The sequence below is a fragment of the Dendrobates tinctorius genome, unplaced genomic scaffold (genome assembly GCF_039654945.1).
Source record: "Dendrobates tinctorius isolate UK_male_01 unplaced genomic scaffold, ASM3965494v1 ptg000019l, whole genome shotgun sequence".
Lineage (NCBI taxonomy): Eukaryota > Metazoa > Chordata > Amphibia > Anura > Dendrobatidae > Dendrobates > Dendrobates tinctorius.
Window position 1 is genome coordinate 35,204,924 of NW_027361687.1, and position 20,829 is coordinate 35,225,752.

A 20,829-nucleotide genomic window follows, 5' to 3' on the forward strand; every position below is an offset into this window, starting at 1 on the left:
TGCAAGCCGCCGGATATATTCTTGGTTCCCCTACGTGTTACTTGTGATTGCCTATCGTTAACTCCGACCTCAGCCTGAACTTCTGACTACTCTGTTGCCTGCCGTTTTTGTACCTTGCATTTCTCCTGATTACTGACGTTGACCTTGGCCTGGATTCCTGACCCCCTCTACTGCCTGACGATTTTGTACCTCCGCTACTCTCCCGGTTTTTGACCTCTGCCTGGACTCTCGACTCTGCCTCTGCCTGCCGTTTCTGTACCTCCACTGCTCGCCTGGTTTCCGACTCCATTTTTGGCTCCCTTCCTGCTGTTCTATTGCGACCGTTCTGCTCTGGCACTCTGCTCCTGTTCAGACAGCGCTTCCTGGGCTCTGCAGTAAATCCAGATCCCTGTATAGGGGTAAAGGGTGTCGGTGCTACTCGGGGCGCTGTCTGTCTGCAGCCCAGACTTGCAGACGGACGCGACATTATATCCGGCCCAAATAAAACTGTCTCTTGTATGTATATATATATCACACCTATATAAAGACAGTTTCTCTGAATTTTTTTTCCTTTCCTCTCTTGCCTGAGCTGATTGTTGGCCTAAAACACCTGTTACTAAGCCTCAGTATACAGCCTGGAGGATCAGTCTCACCTTCCTGCTCGAGCATGCTGCAGTTAGGAGACTCCAGGGACAAAGCCGAACGTCAGAGATCCGTACCCCGGGAACATCAGCCTCTGAGCAGCTCTGGCTATGGTTGCGCAGAGGCTCAGGTATTGCCCGCAGATGCGGCCAAAGTTTTACTACCTATTTCATTGTATTTTGGTCAGGATTCTCTGTGTTTAAAAGCCTATGTCGATAGCGGGTCTGAAGGGAATTTTATGGACTCTTTTGCTGCTAAAAAACTTGGTGTCCCACTACTGAAACTTAATATTCCAATTAAAACCACGGCTATTAATGGCACATCCATTATTCAGGAGGGGGTTAAATTTGTTACTGCTAAGATAACTATGTCAGTAGGAGCACTACATACTGAGCTTATTTCCTTTTTTGTGTTGGACAATCTATCTTCTGCAGTCATTTTGGGAATGCCGTGGCTACGTCAACATAACCCTGTCATTGACTGGCACCTGGGTGATGTGGTGCGCTGGAGTTCGCAATGCCAGGATAATTGCATGTCTGTAGCAGTAAATCAAACCAAGCTAAAAAAACACCCCTTCATACCGTTTGCTCTCAGGGATTATGGAGATGTCTTTTCCATTATAGAGTCTGAGAAACTACCGCCCCACAGAGAGTATGATTGTCCTATAAACCTAATTCCAGATGCCCGTCTTCCAAAAGGGAGAATATTTAATCTCTCTGGTCCAGAGCGTCAGGCCATGAATGAGTACATAGCGGATAGCTTAAGAAAGGGGTTCATTAGACCATCTATTTCACCAGTTGGAGCTGGGTTCTTCTTTGTAGAGAAGAAAGATGGTGGTCTCAGACCCTGCATTGACTACCAGGAATTAAACGCAATCACTATAAAGAACCAGTACCCGCTTCCACTCATCTCTGATCTTTTTAATCAGCTAATTGGAGCCCGTTGGTTTACTAAACTTGACCTCCGGGGGGCATACAATCTAATCCGCATAAGAGACGGCGATGAGTGGAAAACAGCGTTTAATACACCTCTTGGTCACTTTGAGTACCTAGTAATGCCTTTCGGACTCAGCAATGCTCCTGCAGTGTTTCAGCACTTTGTTAATATTTTCAGGGACATCTGTGGTGTGTATGTCGTTGTGTACTTGGATGACATTTTGATTTACTCCACTGACCCTGTGACACATGCTCAACACGTCCGTTCAGTACTGCAGAGACTGCGGGAGAACTCCTTGTTTGCTAAGTTGGAGAAATGTGTCTTTTTCGCTGAGGAGGTACAATTTTTGGGGTACATGGTCTCAGGCAGGGGGTTCCGCATGGATCCTGCCAAGATCCAACCTATTAAGGCGTGGGTGCAACCCAAATCGCTGAAAGCACTGCAGCGATTTTTGGGATTTGCCAATTACTACCGTAAGTTTATCAGGAGTTTTTCTGAGATTGCCAAGCCACTCACGGATCTAACCCGGAAGGGGGCGGACGTGGCCAACTGGAATCCCGAGGCCATTCAAGCATTTTCTACGTTAAAAGAATGCTTTGTGGCCAACCCGGTTTTAGTACAACCTGACTTAGACCGCCCATTTATTGTGGAGGTGGATGCCTCCGAAGTCGGAGTGGGAGCAGTGCTATCGCAAGGCACTGCAGCCCTCACTCAGCTGCGCCCATGTGCTTTTTTTTCCCGAAAGTTCTCTGCCACAGAGAAGAACTATGATATTGGGAATCGGGAATTACTAGCAATCAAATGGGCCTTCGAGGAATGGCGTCACTTTCTCGAAGGCGCCAAACACAAGGTCACCGTCATTACAGACCACAAAAACCTGACCTACCTGGAGTCAGCTAAAAGACTGAATTCCAGGCAGGCCAGGTGGGCCTTGTTCTTTTCAAGGTTCGATTTTTTTAATCACCTTTCGCCCTGGCACGAAAAATGTGAGGGCCGATGCCCTCTCTCGCAGTTTTTGCCCCACACAAGCCGAAGACTGTGAACCCGTTCCGATATTAGCCAATGGGATCGTCGTGTCGGCAGTTTCCTTGGACCTTCTGGAGGAGATCCGTAGGTCTCCGGAACGAGCTCCTGACACTACACCCCCCCAAAAATTGTTCCGAATTCCTTTCGCCTTAAAGTTCTTAAAGAGTCACATGACTCTGTTCTGGCAGGTCATCCTGGGCTCAATAATACCACCAGGTTGGTAACTAGGAACTTTTGGTGGCCGACGGTGGTCAAGGACTGTAAGAACTATGTTTCAGCATGTGAAGTCTGTGCCCGCGCCAAATCCCCCATAATCGCCCTGCTGGCTGGCTTCAGTCCTTGCCCACCCCTGAGAGTCCATGGACCCACATCTCCATGGACTTCATCACGGACCTGCCGACCTCAGATGGGAAAACATGTATCTGGGTGGTGGTAGACAGGTTCAGCAAACAGTGCCATTTTATTCCCCTGTCTGGCTTACCTAACTCCGAAACCTTGAGCAAATTGTTCCTTGTGCACATTGTACGTCTTCATGGTGTTCCGTCAAATATTGTGTCCGACAGGGGTACCCAGTTCGTCTCAAAATTCTGGAGGGCGTTCTGTAAACGCATCGGTATTGAGTTATCCTTCTCCTCGGCCTACCACCCCGAAACCAATGGGCAAACCGAACGTGCTAATCAAGCTCTGGAGCAATACCTACGTTGTTACGTGTCAGGACACCAGTCCGATTGGGTAGAACATCTGCCATTGGCTGAGTTTGCCTTAAATAATCGCTACCAGGACTCCATTAAAACTACCCCTTTTTTTTGTAACCTTGGATTGCATCCGCGCTTTGGGTCGTTCTCGGCTAGGATGTCGGAGCTCCCTGGGGTAGAGAAAAACATACATCGCTTGAAAACAATATGGTCTGAAGTAAATACGAATTTGAAAGGGGCTCAAGTTAGACAGGCTTCAGCTGCAAACAAACGACGGTCCAAGGGGCCATACTTGGGGGTTGGGGACAAGGTTTGGCTTTCTACTAAAAACATCAAACTGAAAGTACCGTCTGCCAAACTGGGTCCCAGATTTATCGGCCCATATGAAATTATAGAAGTGGTTAACCCGGTAGCCTTCCGTTTGAAACTTCCGCAGTCATTTAAATTACCTAACGTGTTCCACAAGTCTCTCCTCAAACTGTATCGCTCCCCAATTCACCCTGTCCAGTCCCCTCCTCCTCCTGTTTCGGTCGGAGGGTCCTTGGAGTATGAAGTCCAGGGTATCCTTGACTCCCGCCTTGTGAGAGACTCCATACAGTATCTTGTACACTGGAAGGGCTACGGCCCGGAGGAGAGGTCCTGGGTCCCCGCAAGGAACATCCATGCCAAGGCATTAATTAGGAGATTTCATCTCCTTCACCCTGACAAACCGGGTTTTGAAACCTGGAGAGGGGGGTACTGTCACGTCGCCGTCAGACTCGGGGCCCGCTGTTCCGCCCTCAGCCACTAGGAGGCGACGGACTGTCACGCTGCCCTCGGGCTCGGGGCCTGCTGTCCAGGCCTCGGCCACCAGGAGACGCCGGACTGACATGTCGTCGTCGATCTCGGGGCCTGCTGTTCCGCCCTCAACCACTAGGAGGCGCCGTGGCTCGCGCCCGAGTGAGGGCGGCAACAATAAAAGGGCTTCTGCGCAGGCGTCTACTGGACGCAGACTCCGCTCCTCTCTCTGTCATGAAGGGGCTGGTGCATCATCATCAGGTCTGGTCCTGGGGGCGGTCCTGATGACATCACCAGCCCGGGAGCCTGTGAGGGACGACCTGATTCCTCAAATACCTTGGGACTGGGCTTGCAAGCCGCCGGATATATTCTTGGTTCCCCTACGTGTTACTTGTGATTGCCTATCGTTAACTCCGACCTCAGCCTGAACTTCTGACTACTCTGTTGCCTGCCGTTTTTGTACCTTGCATTTCTCCTGATTACTGACGTTGACCTTGGCCTGGATTCCTGACCCCCTCTACTGCCTGACGATTTTGTACCTCCGCTACTCTCCCGGTTTTTGACCTCTGCCTGGACTCTCGACTCTGCCTCTGCCTGCCGTTTCTGTACCTCCACTGCTCGCCTGGTTTCCGACTCCATTTTTGGCTCCCTTCCTGCTGTTCTATTGCGACCGTTCTGCTCTGGCACTCTACTCCTGTTCAGACAGCGCTTCCTGGGCTCTGCAGTAAATCCAGATCCCTGTATAGGGGTAAAGGGTGTCGGTGCTACTCGGTGCGCTGTCTGTCTGCAGCCCAGACTTGCAGACGGACGCGACAGTCTACTTCTCGGGGTGAATTGTTCATGTGATCAGTGTTCGTGCTGCGACCTGGGTCGTGCGCTAATCTTTTCCATTTTAAGAAACTGTGCACAAGGGTCTGTGAGATTTGAGCGGTGAATGTGGGGGATCCGGTTTTCTGGTATTCACAAGTTTGTAAACACGCGGGCAACAGACAATAAGGAGAGTATAACGCGAGGTCAGTAGACCGTGGCTGACAGGCCTCCTAAATTAATAAATCATAATCAATGTCATAATAAGGATGGGTTTGTCTGAGCGCTAAAGACCAGGGGTGAACATACCGCATGTGCAGCTGGTGTGGCTGCATCGGGGCCCGGAGGTGGAAGGGGGGCCCCTGCAGGGCAGCTAACACTGAGGGCAATCTGACTTGTTTATCCGGCCCCGAGGCTTCTGGGGGGGGGGCATGGCCAGATTGCCCTCATGTGCGGCGATCCCTGCAGCTCCGCTGCCTACAGGAGAGAATGGCAGCAGAGCTGCAGGGATCCGTCCTGCTTCCTGCCCGCGCTTCCTGTCTGACACAGCGGCGTGGCTGGATAATGTTAGCATTCAGCGCATGGCTGTTTCAGAGAGAAAGCTGCTGGCGATGAAGATGCTGCAGAGAACATGCGGAGAGGTGAGGTGTGTGTGTATGTGCTGCGAGGTGAGTGGTGTGTGCATGTAGCTGGTGGAGAGGGCAATGATGTGTGTGATGGAGAGGGGGTGGTGGGGGAAAAGGCAATGATGGTGGTGGTGGAAAGGACAATGATGATGGTGGTGGTGGAATAGACAATGATGGTGGTGGGCAGGGCAATGATGGGATGGTGGGGGAGAAGGCAATGATGGAGGTAGTGGAAAGGACAATGATGGAGGTGGTAGAGAAGGCATTGATGGAGGTGGGGGAGAGGACAATGAGGGGTGTGGGGGATTGGGATGGGAGGAAGGGGGACTTATAATGGACTTACGAACAAGGGGATGTGAAAGACTTTAGATATGGATGTAAACTGAATTGGGTGGTGATGGAGGATGCTAAGCACCTGATATCGTCCTCCTCCATCTCACAATTCATTGTGATGCTATCGGGGACTTAAAGGCCGTGTGCACACGCTGCGGATTCTGCTGCGGATCCGCAGCGGATTTGGCCCTGCGGTGTACAGTACCATTATTCCCTATGGGAAATGGAAACCGCAGTGCAGATGCTGCGGAATTTTCCGTGCGGATTTTCTGCGGTTTCTAAACCGCAGAAAGAATTGACATGTCAAACCACAGGCTAATCCGCAGATAAACCGCAGGTCTTTTGACCTGCCGAAAAGAAAATCCACGTGGATCAATCCGCAGCAGATTCCGCAGTGTGTGCACACAGCCAAAACTTATTGGGGAGTGGGAGAGGAGGCGGTAAGGTGCATAGGACCCTTTATAATGAACTGAAATGTGGGAGAAGACGCTGTCAGGGACTTGTAATGAATTGGGAGGTGGCAGAGGAGGCTCAGTATCTGATGGCGTCTTCTTCCACCCCCAAATTCATTATGACGCTATCAAGGACTTATAATGAATGATGGGGACACAGGACAGGGACTAAGGCCATATGCACATGTTCAGGATTTGCAGGAGAAAATTCTGCTGCATGTACTAATGTGTTGGCAGGAACAAAGCTGCGTAAAATACATTTATTTTTTTCCCACATTTTTGCCATGCTTTTGTTATGTATTTTTCCCCATTAGTACGGGTGAAATACACTGTAAAAAATTATATTATGCAGATTTTAATTGCTGCAAATCTACAAAGAAAAGGTAAGCAGCGTGTGCATGTGACTTCAGGGATCTCATTCACTTTCCCTGTACTGTAATGCTTTGCACATTTTCTGTTCACAGTGCTGCTAATCACTATATTTTTTATGGTGCATGGCTAATAGTATATTAATGGCAGGGTACATTCGGGGGGAGACACAAGTATGTATACAATGTATGTGACCTTGTTGTTTTCAGAGCTGCAAAGATAACCGTGACAAGACAAGTCGTGGCTGGGAGATGTCAACATGAAGGTCTGACCAGATGGAGAAGAAACAGCAGAAAGCGGCTCTAATCAGACGAGACGTCAGCGGTAAGTGCCTGGATGTAGATATTATTCTGTATCTGTACTGTGTGACGTGGAGTGATAATGTTATCTGTAATATCTCTTATTCTAGACATTCTCACGTGTGTGAAATGTACGTGTGCTTCCAGGTTTTTTTTATCAGACGGAACACTGGCTCATGGAGTTTTATAGGTCCATTCACACATCCGTGAAAATCATGGCTCTGAGAATGAGATCCGTACGGGTCAGAGAATGTTCTATTCTGATCTGATTTTGAGGATCAGATTAGGACATGCTCAATGCGTCTGTAAAAGCAGGCAGCACACAACAATGCACACAAATACAGGGATGTAGCCTTATTATGTATAGCACAGTCCCTTAGTATATAGTGTAATCACTTATTATGTACAGCACAATCCCTTACTATATAGTGTACTCACTTATTATGTATAACACCGTCCTTATATAGTTTCCTATTTTATTATGTATAACACTGTCCCTTATTACGTACCATCCTGACTAGTTATACAATGGGGAAAAAATATATAGTCATTCACCAATTATGTAATTTCTCCCACTGATGAGTGGCCTGTAATTGACATCATAGGTAAAACACAAATAGGAGATTAAAAATGAGAAAACAAATCCAGAAAATCACCTTGTCTGATTTGGCAAGATTTATTTTGCAAGTTACGGCGGAAAATGAGTATTTGGTCATTAACAAAAGTTCATCTCAATATTTTGTTATATATCCATTGTTGGCAATGACTGAGGTCAAATGTTTTCTGGAAGTCTTCACAAGGTTGGCTCACACTGTTGGTGGTATGTTGGCCCATTCCTCCATGCAGATCTCCTCTAGAGCAGTGATGTTTTGGGCCTGTCGTTCGGCAACACGGAGTTTCAAATCCCTCCAAAGGTTTTCTATGGGGATGAGATCTGGAGACTGGCTAGGCCACTCCAGGACCTTCATATGCTTCTTACGAAGCCATTCTTTCGTTGCCCTGGCGGTGTGCTTGGGATCATTATCATACTGAAAGAGCCATCCATGTTTCATCTTCAATGCCCTTGCTGATGGAAGGAGGTTTGCACTCAAAATCTCACGATACATGGCCCCATTCATTATTTCATGTACACGGATCAGGTGTCCTGATCCCTTTGCAGAGAAACAGCCCCAAAGCATGATGTTGCCACCTCCATGCTTCACAGTAGGTATGGTGTTCTTTGGATGCAAGTCAGCATTTTGTATCCTCCAAACACGAGTTTTGTTTCTACCAAACAGTTCTACTTCGGTTTCATCAGAACATATGACATTCTCCCAATACTCTTCTGGATAATCCAAATGCTCTCTAGCAAACTTCAGATGGGCCCGGGCATGTACTGGCTTAAACAGGGGGACACGTCTGGCACCGCAGGATCTGAGTCCCTGGCGGCGTAGTGTGTTACTGATGGTAGCCCTTGTTACATTGGTCCCAACTCTTTGCAGGTCATTCACTAGGTTCCCCCGTGTGGTTCTGGGATTTTTGCTCACCGTTCTTGTGATCATTTTGACCCCACAGTGTGAGATCTTGCATGGAGCCCCAAATTGAGGGAGATTATCAGTGGTCTTCTATGTCTTCCATGTTCTTATTATTGCTCCCACAGTTGATTTCATCACACCAAGCTGCTTGCCTATTGCAGATTCAGTCTTCCCAGCCTGGTGCAGGGCTACAATTTTGTTTCTGGTGTCCTTCAACAGCTCTTTGGTCTTCACCATAGTGAAGTTTGGAGTGTCACTGTTTGAGGTTATGCATAGGTGTCTTTTATACTGATAACAGGTTCAAACAGGTGCAATTACTACAGGTAATGAGTGGAGGACAGAGGAGCCTCTCAAAGAAGAAGTTACAGGTCTGTGAGAGCCAGAAATCTTGCATGTTTTTAGGTGACCAAATACTTATTTTCCACCATAATTTGCAAAATAAATCTTGCCAAATCAGACAAGGTGATTTTCTGGATTTGTTTTCTCATTTTGACACTCATGGTTGTGGTCTACCTATGATGTCAATTACAGGCCTCTCTCATCTTCTTAAGTGGGAGAACTTGCACAATTGGTGGCTGACTACAGTAAATACTTTTTTTTCCCCTCACTGTGTATGGTGCCGTCCCCTTATTATATAGCTTCCTCTGCTGTTATGTACAGTGCTGTCTCTTACATAGTGTATTCTTGTTATTTTTGTTATTCACAGCGCCCTCTTTTATCACATAGTCCCCTCTCTTGTTAGATATAAAATGACTGCTCATGGACTAGCCGGTGACCAGACTACCAGTCAATTATCTCCTCCATTAGAAAGGAAGCTTTCCCTTGCTCCATTAGCCATCATTGCATTATACACCTAACAAGACAGGGCTCTATATAATCAGACATGTAAGATATGGGGCTGTTCATAACAAGAGGGCACTGTGTAATAAGGGACGGCAATATACATTATAAAGGAGACTATGTAATATATATACATGTATATTATATACACATACATACAGTTGTGGCCAAAAGTATTGACACCCCTGCAATTCTGTCAGATAATACTCAGTTTCTTCCTGAAAATGATTGCAAACACAAATTCTTTGGTATTACTATCTTCATTTAATTTGTCTTAGGCTAGTTTCACACTAGCGTTTATGAGCGCAGCGACGGCCTGCGCACGGCCGCAGCTAAGCCCCGCCCCCTGCCGCGCCTCCACCGGTAGCTCCGCCCACCGGCACATGACGCTGCATGCGCCCTGCGTCCCCTATCTTTATCACAGGGAGTGCAGGCCGTGCACAGTATGCGTTTGGCGGCGCATGCGCCTTTTTGACGGTGCGCCGACGCAACCAAACTGCAGCAGGTTGCGTTTGGCGCAGGTCGGCGCACCGTCAAAAGGACGCATGCGCCGCCAAACGCATACTGCGCACGGCCTGCACTCCCTGTGATAAAGATGCAGCGTCATGCGCCGGTGGGCGGAGCTACCGGCGGAGGCGCGGCAGGGGGCGGGGCTTAGCGGCGGCCGTGCGCAGGCCGTCGCTGCGCTCATAAACGCTAGTGTGAAACTAGCCTTAAATGAAAAAACACAAAAGAGAATGAAGCAAAACATTGATCATTTCACACAAAACTCCAAAAATGGGCCAGACAAAAGTATTGGCACCCTCAGCCTAATACTTGCTTGCACAACCTTTAGCCAAAATAACTGCGACCAACCGCTTCCAGTAACCATCAATGAGTTTCTTACAATGTGCTGGAATTTTAGACCATTCTTCTTTGGCAAACTGCTCCAGGTCCCTGATATTTGAAGGGTGCCTTCTCCAAACTGCCATTTTTAGATCTCTCCACAGGTGGTCTATGGGATTCAGGTCTGGACTCATTGCTGGCCACCTTAGAAGTCTCCAGTGCTTTCTCTCAAACCATTTTCTAGTGCTTTTTGAAGTGTGTTTTGGGTCATTGTCCTGCTGGAAGACCCATGACGTCTGAGGGAGACCCAGCTTTCTCACACTGGGCCGTACATTATGCTGCAAAGTTTGTTGGTAGTCTTCAGACTTCATAATACCATGCACACGGTCAAGCAGTCCAGTGCCAGAGGCAGCAAAGCAACCCCAAAACATCAGGGAACCTCCGCCATGTTTGACTGTAGGGACCGAGTTTTTTTTCTTTGAATGCCTCTTTTTTTCTCCTGTAAACTCTATGTTGATGCCTTTGCCCAAAAAGCTCTACTTTTGTCTCATCTGACATTCTTCCAAAACGTTTTAGGCTTTTTCAGGTAAGTTTTGGCAAACTCCAGCCTGGCTTTTTTATGTCTCGGGGTAAGAAGTGGGGTCTTCCTGGGTCTCCTACCATACAGTCCCTTTTCATTCAGACGCCGACGGATAGTACGGGTTGACACTGTTGTACCCTCGGACTGCAGGGCAGCTTGAACTTGTTTGGATGTTAGTCGAGGTTCTTTATCCAACATCCGCACAATCTTGCGTTGAAATCTCTTGTCAATTTTTCTTTTCTGTCCACATCTAGGGAGGTTAGCCACAGTGCCATGGGCTTTAAACTTCTTGATGACACTGCGCACGGTAGACACAGGAACATTCAGGTCTTTGGAGATGGACTTGTAGCCTTGAGATTGCTCATGCTTCATCACAATTTGGTTTCTCAAGTCCTCAGACAGTTCTTTGGTCTTCTTTCTTTTCTCCATGCTCAATGTGGTACACACAAGGACACAGGACAGAGGTTGAGTCAACTTTAATCCATGTCAACTGGCTGCAAGTGTGATTTAGTTATTGCCAACACCTGTTAGGTGCCACAGGTAAGTTACAGGTGCTGTTAATTACACAAATTAGAGAAGCATCACATGATTTTTCGAACAGTGCCAATACTTTTGTCCACCCTCTTTTTTATGTTTGGTGTGGAATTATATCCAATTTGGCTTTAGGACAATTCTTTTTGTGTTTTTTCATTTAAGACAAATTAAATGAAGATAATAATACCAAAGAATTTGTGTTTGCAATCATTTTCAGGAAGAAACTGAGTATTATCTGACAGAATTGCAGGGGTGTCAATACTTTTGGCCACAACTGTATACACACACACACGTATGTGTCATATATCTTTGTCAATATAAAAGGAAGGGGGCCCAGACACATTCCTCACCATGTTTATACCACAGTCCTTAATCTGTGACTTCACCCTGTCTAATAAGCGGCACATAATTGGCGCTCGGTGCCAGTAGGAGGCTGCTCGCGGTGGCTGCCTCCAGATGTGAAGGGGCAGAATTACTCACCCTATTTATGTCCTATGTCCATAAGGGGCCATCCGGTAATGTACAGGCAGAGACACCTCAAAAATATATGGTCTATTTTGCCCAGCGCAACGATCCAGAGCTCAGCTTTCATTTTACTATAAGGCCTGTGTTCTAATATAGGGGTACATAGTTTGGGGGCATGGGCAGTGATATAGGGGTACACAGCCTACTATAAGGGTCTGCGCTATAAGGGTACACACCATACTATAGGATCCTGGACTATCGTATAGGGGAACACACCAAACTATAGGGGCCTGGGCTATCATATAGGGGTACACACCATACTATAGGGGCCTGGGCTATCGTATAGGGGAACACACCATACTTTACGGGCCTGCACTATCATATAGGGGTACAAGTCATACAATGGGGGCCTGGTCTATCATATAGGGGTACACACCATACTATAGGGGCCTGCGCTGTCATAAAGGGGTACACACCATAATATAGGGGTCTGGGCTATCATATAGGGCGTACATGCCATACTATAGAGACCTGCGCTTTCATATAGGAGTAGACACCATACTATAGGGATATCGAATCAAGGGACATGTAGTAAATGCCACGGTTATTTTCACACAAAAACATTTCTTTTTTGAACATTTGTTGTGGGGTTTGGTATATACATTTATGACCTCTTATTTTTGCAGAAATTTTGGTATACCAATTATTATTGTAGGTCATAATATAATACAGTATATATGTATATATTTTACCATTTAAAAATATTATCATCCTTTTTTCTCCATTCATTTTTGGAGTTGTGTGTATTATTCTTGTATTTTGGATGTTTGCAATTTTCATTTCATTAGACTATGTTAATTACCATACCATAGGGGCCTGTGTTACCGTATAGGGGAACATGCCATACTGTAGGTGCCTGTGCTGTCATATAAGCGTACACACCATACTATAAGGGCCTGTGCTATAATATAAGGGTACACGCCCAACTATAAAGGCGGCTGTGCTATCATGTATGTTCTATGTCCATAAGGGGCCATCCGATAATGTACAAGCAGGGACGCCTCTGCTACCCATCAGGCCACAAGAATATATGGTCTATGTTGCCCAACGCAACCAACCAGACCTCAGCTTTCATTTTACTTTATTATAAGGCCTGTGTTCTAATATAGGGGTACATGCCATAATTTGGGAGCCTGGGCTATGATATAGGGGTACACGGCAAACTATAGAGGCCTGTGCTATCATATAGGGGTACAAGCCATACTATAGGGGCCTGTGCTATCATACAGACGTACACTCCATACTATAGAGGCGTGGGCTATCATATAGGGGTACACACCATACTATATTGGCCTGTGCTATCATATAGGGGAACACATCATACTATATGGGCTTGCGCTATAATATAGGGGTACATGCCCTAGTATAAGGGCTATCATATAGTGGTACACACCATACTATAGTAGTCTGTGCAATCATATAAGAGGTACAGTATATGCCATACTATAGGGGCCAGCTCTATAATATAAGGTGTACACGTCACACTATAGGGGTCTGCTCTATAATATAAAGGGGACAAGCTACACTATAGAGGCCTGTGCTATAATATAGGGGTACATACCCTAGTATAGGGGCCTGCGCTATCATATAAGGGGTACACGCCATACTAGAGTCCTGCGCTATCATAATAGGGGTACATACCATACTATAAGGGCCTGCTCTAAAATATAAGGGCTACACGCCATACTATAGTGGCCTGCGTTATAATATAGAGGGTATGCGCCATACTATAGGGGTCTGCGCTATCATATACGGCAGGGGTGGGGAATGTTTTTTTTCAGCCAAGGGCCATTTGGATATTTATACCATCCTTCGGGGGCCATACAAACTCCACCCACAAAGTTCATCCTAACTCTGGCACTGGTGTCAGGACGTAATCTTTCATTGTTCAATAGTGAACACTGCGTGTGTATGCTCACAGAGCAAGATGAAATTATTGAGCTGGTGGCAATCAAAATGCTGTACAACTCCCTGCCCAAGAATGCAGTCCCTGAGAATGTGCCCCAGTGCCTGATAAATGGCCCAGGGGCCTGAGGTTCCCCAACCGTGATATAGGGGAACATGCCATACTATATGGCCTGCGCTATCATATAGGGGTACACACCATACTATAATGGCCTGTGTTATCATATAGAGGAACACACCATACTATAGGGGTCTGCACTATCATATAGGGGTACACGCCATTAAAAAAGGGGCCTTCGCTATAATATATAGGGGGGTCCACACTATCCTTAGCTGTAGAGTCTCACTGATGACATTAAACCCCATCACTCCACTGAGGGTGAATAGGGGTTTCTGACATCGGAGACCCTCTTTAAGATCTCATAAGGTGTTTGTTGACTTATTGTATCCGTCCAGGAGCTACAGAGTTAAATCCACAATGACCCAGAAATGGTGGAGAAATTTCCTGCGCCCTCCAGGTGGAGATCGAGGTGTAAATATTACATGAGCTTTGGAAGTAATGTTCTGGGCTGCCGCCCCGTGCACCATCATCACCACCCGCTGCCAGACCCTGCATTCATCATTCATGACTTACACATCACTGGAAAACCCGATAAACCAGACACAGCAATATCAGCAGTGTTCAGATTATTATATACAGGTCACTATAAATGTCTGAAAAATTTGACAATCTGAAACTGGTAGATCACGTATCCAGTTGTGTGAAAAAGTGTTTGCCCCCTTCCCGATTTCCTATTATTTTGCATGTTTGTCACACTTAAATGTTTCAGATCACCAAACAAATGTAAATATTAGACAAAGATAACACAAGTAATCACAAAATGCTGTTTATAAATGAAGGTCTGTATTATCAAGAGAAAGAAATCCAAACCTACAGGGAGGGGCCTGTGTGAAAAAGTGATTGCCCCTCCTTAAAACAAATTCCCTATCCGCACCCAGGCCTGTTTACTGCCACACCTGTTTTCAATCAAGAAATCACTTAATTGGGTCCTGCCTGACAAAGTGAAGTAAACCAAAAGATCCTCAAAAGCTAGACATCATGCCGAGATCCAAAGGAATTCTGTAACAAATGAGAACCAGATCTATCAGCCTGGAAAGGGTTATAAAGCTATTTCTAAAGCTTTGGGACACCAACGAACCATAGTAAGAGCCATTATCCACAAACAGCAAAAACATGGAACAGTGGTGAACCTTCCCAGAAGTGAATAGCCAACCAAAATTAACCCAAGAGAGCAGCGACGACTCATCCAAGAGGTCACAAAAGACCAACAACAAAATCCAAAGAACTGCAGGCCTCACTTGCCTCAATTAAGGTCAGGGCTCATGACTCCACCATAAGAAAGTCCCTCACACCTCTCCTGTCCATCCTTAACTCTGCTGCCGGACTAATTCATCTTTCTCCTCGCTACTCCTCCGCTTCTCCCCTCTGCAAATCTCTTCACTGGCTCCCATTCCCTCAGCGTATCCAGTTCAAATTACTAATACTGACCTACAAGGCCATCTATAACCTGTCTCCCCCATATGTCTCTGAACTAATCTCCCGATACCTTCCCTCACATAATCTCCGGTCATCCCAAGACCTCCTTCTCTCCTCCACACTTATTCGCTCCACACCCAACCGCCTCCAAGACTTCTCCCGAATAGCCCCTATTCTCTGGAATTCTTTTCCCCAACATATCCGACTACCAACAACATTCGGATCCTTCATACAGAACCTGAAAACCCACTTCTTCAAGAAAGCCTACAATGACCCCGCGACCTCCTCACTACTACCGGAGATATCACCTCAACCAACACCGGAACTGCTGCAACCCACCAACCTACTGTCTCCTTCCCCACCATCCTGTAGAATGTAAGCCCGAAAGGGCAGGGTCCTCTCTCCTCTGTATCAGTCTGTCATTGTAAGTTTGTTTACTGTAAGTGATAACTGTAATTTGTATGTAACCTCTTCTCATGTACAGCACCATGGAATCAATGGTGCTATATAAATAAATATTAAGAAGAAGAAGAAAGAGACTGGGCACAACCATAACACAACCAGTTATTTGGCTTAGGGGCTATCACTTTTTCACACAGGGCCTCGAAGGTTTGTATTTCCTTTTCCCTTAATAATAAAGGCCTTCATCTATAAACTGCATTTTGTGGTTACTTGTGTTATTTGTCTAATATTTACATTTGTTTGGTGATCTGAAACATTTATGTGTGACAAACATAGAAAAGAACAGAAAATCAAAAAGGGGGAAAACACTTTTTCACACAACTGTATATGGAGTATAGGACTTTTACTGTCTATCACCATTTGTGTCACCTGATAACCTCAAGACTGACACCTCTCACACATGGTTAAAAGGCTGGTTGTCATCAGTGATGGATGAGGAGCTGGTGCTTTAGTATAAGGAGGGGGACTGTGAGTTTCAGGTGCTCATATATACTAATATTGGGGTCGGATTCTTGTAGATGAATCCCGAGGAGCAGGCAGCATCCGTTATTCGGGCAGAGTGGAGCCCGTCCATGTTCCTGGTGTACGAGGAGGACAGTAACAGCAGCTGTGAATCCATGGGGGCATCTGCTCTGAGCCTGAAGAGCCCTGAGTGTGAGGATAATGACCCTGACGCTGAGGAGAAGCTGTGCGCTGTGTGCGGGGATAAGGCTAATGGCTACCACTTCCACGTCCTGACCTGTGAGGGCTGTAAGGGATTTTTCAGGTAAATGCTCCGACCACATCTCAAGTCTGTCCCCTCCCGGAAAAGATCGCAGCCATATTCCTAGGAGTCCGGTCTGACTCCTCTCTGATGGTGGAGCTGACAACAGTCCTGACTTAGCCATGATCATTCTGTGAGCCTAACCACCAAATGGGCAGGATTTAGACTACCTTGACTAAGGGAGGGAGGGGTTTAAATGCCCGATATATGGTATAGAAGTTTAAGTGAATCACTGATGAAGGTGAGGGACAGCGCTCATTCATCTGTAGTGGTGGACGGATTTTATGTGATAGATTATGGTATAATATGTTACATTGTGACAGATAATAGTACATTATAGTATATTACATTGTGGTAGATTACAGTATAATAGTACATTATGGTGCAGTTTATTACATTGTGGTAGATTACGGTATAAAAGTACATTACAGTTCAGTATTACATTGTGGTAGATAACGGTATAATATAGTATATTGTAGTGGAGCATATTACATTGTGGCAGAACACGGCACATAGTATATTACGGTACAGCATATTATAGTGTGGCAGATTACAGTATATTACGGTATACTCTACTACAGTGTGGCAGATTAAGGTGTAATATAGTACAGCATATTACATTGTACATTACGGTACAAAATACTATTACATTGTCGTAGATTATGGTATAATAGATTACAGTGTAGTACATTGTGGCAAAGTATGGCACAATATAGTATATTACAGTAGAGCATATTACATTGTGGCAGAACCCAGCACATTATAGCATATTACATTGTGGCAGATTACGGTATTATAGTATATTACAGTACAGTGTTACAGTTTGCCAGATTACGGTATAATATGGTATATTGATGTCCAGCATATTACATTGTGGTACATTATGGTACAATATAGCATATTACGAAACAGTATATTTCATTGTGACAGATTATGGTATATTCTAGTTGTGACGAACCGACACCTCGCCAACCCGCCTCAGATCACTGTTACGTCAGAGGGATCACATGGTACGGTCTCCTCTATTGCACCAACGTGACGTTCCGCACCCCCAGGGGACAAGTAAGCTCAGCTTGGTACAGTTTTACACAGATACTGTTCTCACAGGCATATGCAGGCACGAGGAGTGAGAGGCTGAGGCCCACACAGTGACTGACGTGGCACCACACTCGCTCACAACCCTGACAGGCTGAGAGGCCCCTTTCACTAGCACCAGTGAAACAGAACCTTATCAGGACTGTCACTAGGGTTGATCAAATAACTTAGGATAAGAGCTTATCCGAATAGCTATAGCGCTTCCCAAATAGCTGCATCGGTAACCTGGATTCCTGGAGCGCTCCCGATAATCAGCTGCTTGGCGCCGCAGCTGCAGGTGTCAAGGCTGTGTGACAGTCACAACACATGTATGGAGAGCCTGTTTATTGTGACTGTCACACAGCCGCGACACATGCAGGTGCATCGCCGAGCAGCTGATTATCAGGAGCGCTCCAGGTATCCAGGTTACCGATGCAGCTATTTGGGAAGCGCTATAGCTATTCGGATAAGCTCTTATCCAAAGCTATTCGATCAACCCTGTTCCTCGTTATATATTAGCACGGTCCGTTAGTGGGATTACAGCTCTGCCAAAAATTAAGAGACCACTGCACAGTTGTATAAAAATCAGCTTCTCTACATGTCGGCAGCCATTCCATTCCAGTGTCATTTGAATTCCAACCAGAGTACACCTCATCCTACTTACTGTGCTTCTGATTAGGCGATCACCTGAACCAAATCTTATTTAACAAAGGAAAGTTTAAAAAAACCCTGCTGTGGTGTTCACAATCCTCTTGTAATAGGACAAGCTGGATGGCAAAAGAAGTGCTAGTAATTTCCCAAAAGTAATAGGAATGAAAAATTAACTTTTAACCATTCCAAAGGAGTTGAAAAGTCTTGAGTGAGGAAAAGAAGGGCTCAATTCTGGCTTTACTAGCAGAAGGATACAGTGAGCGTCATTTTGCCTCCATCCTTAAAATTTCTAAGACGGCAGTCCATTACAACAAGGTCAAGCAGCAGATATTGGGGACAACGAAGCTACAGACCGTCAGAAGGCGAAAACGACTCTCCACTGACCGGGATGACCGTCATCTTATTCGAATGTCACTCAGCAACCGCAGGATGATATCAAGTGACCTTCAAAAGGAATGGCAAATGGCAGCTGCTTTGAAGGGCACGGCAAATACAGTTCGTAACAGGCTCCTAGAGGCAGGGCTCAAGTCATGTAAAGCTAGAAAAAAGCCTTTCATCAATGAGAAGCAAAGGAAAGCCAGGCTGAAGGTTGCCAAAGACCATAAGGATTGGATCATAGAGGACTGGAGTAAGGTGATCTTCTCTGATGAGTCTAATTTTCAGCTTTGCCGAACACCTGGTCGTCTAATGGTTAGACGGAGACCTGGAGAGGCGTGCAAGTCACAGTGTCTGGCACTTACTGTGAAATTTGGTGGAAGATCGGTGATGATCTGGGGATGTTTCAGCAAGGCTGGAATTGGGCAGATTAATCTTTGCAAAGGACGTATGAATCAAGCCGCATACAAGGTTATCCTGAAAAAACAGTTGATTCCTTCTGCTCCGGCAATGTTCCCCAACTCTGTGGACTGTTTTTTCCAGCAGGACAATGCGCCATGCCACAAAGCTATGTCAATCAATGTGTGGATGAAGGACCACCACATCAAATCCCTGTCATGGCCAGCCCAATCTCCAGACCTGAAACCCATTGAAAACCTCTGGAATGTAATCAAGAGGAAGATGAATAGTCACAAGCCATCAAAGAAGAAGTACTTACATTTTTGTACGAGGAGTGGCAAAAGGTCACCCAAAAGCAGTGTGAAAGACTGGTGGAAAGCAGCCAAGACGCATGAAAGCTGTGACTAAAAATCATGGTTATTCCACAAAATATTGATTTCTGAACTCTTCCTGAGTTAAAACATTAGTATTGTTGTTTCTAAATGATTATGAACTTGTTTTCTTAGCATTATTTGAGGTCTGCAAGCACTGCATTTTTTTTTTGTTATTTTGACCATTTCTCATTTTATGAAAATAAATCCAAAATTTAGTGCTTGGAAATTCGAAGACATGTTGCCAGTAGTTTATAGAATAAAAAAGCAATTTACAATTCAAAAATATACCTATAAAGAGAAAAATCAGACAAACTGGAAATTTTGCAGTGGTCTCTTAATTTTTGCCAGAGCTGTATGTCAGGCCAGAAACCAGCCCCAGTAGCATGGCAAGTTAGAACTGAGAATACGGACATGTGGATTTGTGAATAGAGATAAGAGCAGCCACTGGTTATGTTATATATTTAAACGCCTTAAAAGCACACTATACATTACACTATATACACAATGGTCAGATATGCAAATACAGGTGAAGTATATAAGATATAAGGAAATGAATCATGTCAATTACTGGTTTGATGTTCGACCATATGGGCGCTGGGTCGCAGAGGGCATGGGGTTTGCCAGCTGATTCAGTTCCTTACAGCACATTAAATGATATGGCACCCTATTTAAGTGAACAGCAAGCATAACAGAGAGCGCAAGCTCATGACTTTACACAAGCATTTAACCCCTTGGTTAGTCACACCCTTTTCACCCCTGGGAGGGGCCTTATCCCCCTCCCCTGGGTGTGTGAAGATAAAACTCTGAAAACCTAAGTAGTATAACTTCCCAACGGAGTGTCATACAGCAGCAGTTCTGGCGCCATCGGATACGGCCGTGCCCCAGTCACACTTGGAGAACACTGCTTCACTACCTGGCTTCTAGTATTCGTTCTGTGTAATTCACCACCCTGGGTTGCTAGAACGGATCAAGACCCTGGAAGGTGTTCAGTCTGTTACAGAGATATATAAAATGTTAACAGTATGTGGCTAGGATGTCCAATAATTCCATATTCTCCTTAAATCTCTTTGTGAAATTCCCATCTGACTGAATGAATCAGTTACACAAGATGACCCCCGTGGATATTAGTTAGGCTGGTTGGGGTGCAAGTGATCACTTTGAAACAGAGAAGGCTGGACCACTTGTTGAGCCAGGTGTCCTGTTACAGTTATGCATGCTGAAGTAGGACTGTAGAATAATGATACAGTTGATGGGCATGGACTTAAATTCCTGCATATTCTTCACAAAAGCATATTACGGTACTGTATGTAAAAATTTGTAATTTTGCAGTGATCCCTGCATTTTGGTCAGTAGCTTTTTCTCCATTTTCTCATATTACGGTACTGTATTACATAGTGGTGGATTACGATATAGTAGATTACGGTATGCTGTATTATAGTATATTGCAGTAAAATATTATGTTATGGTGCATTACGGTATAATGTACAGTTAGGTCCATATCTATTTGGACAGAGACAACATTTTTCTAAT

General features: G+C 45.5%; 1 protein-coding gene across 4 annotated transcripts in view; it reads left to right on the plus strand.

Annotated features, from left to right (window-relative positions):
• Positions 1-20,829, plus strand: part of NR1I3 (nuclear receptor subfamily 1 group I member 3) — a 73,184-nt gene that overhangs the window by 43,980 nt on the left and 8,375 nt on the right. For 2 of the 4 annotated variants that reach the window (XM_073566903.1, XM_073566904.1), the window contains exons 2-3: positions 6,852-6,966; positions 16,182-16,429. In XM_073566903.1, the coding sequence (XP_073423004.1) occupies positions 16,182-16,429 (248 nt within the window). In that variant the 5' untranslated portion in view covers positions 6,852-6,966. Of the gene's footprint in view, positions 1-728; positions 752-6,851; positions 6,967-16,181; positions 16,430-20,829 lie in introns of those variants that run through there. The other 2 variants (XM_073566905.1, XM_073566906.1) reach the window with 2 other exon arrangements.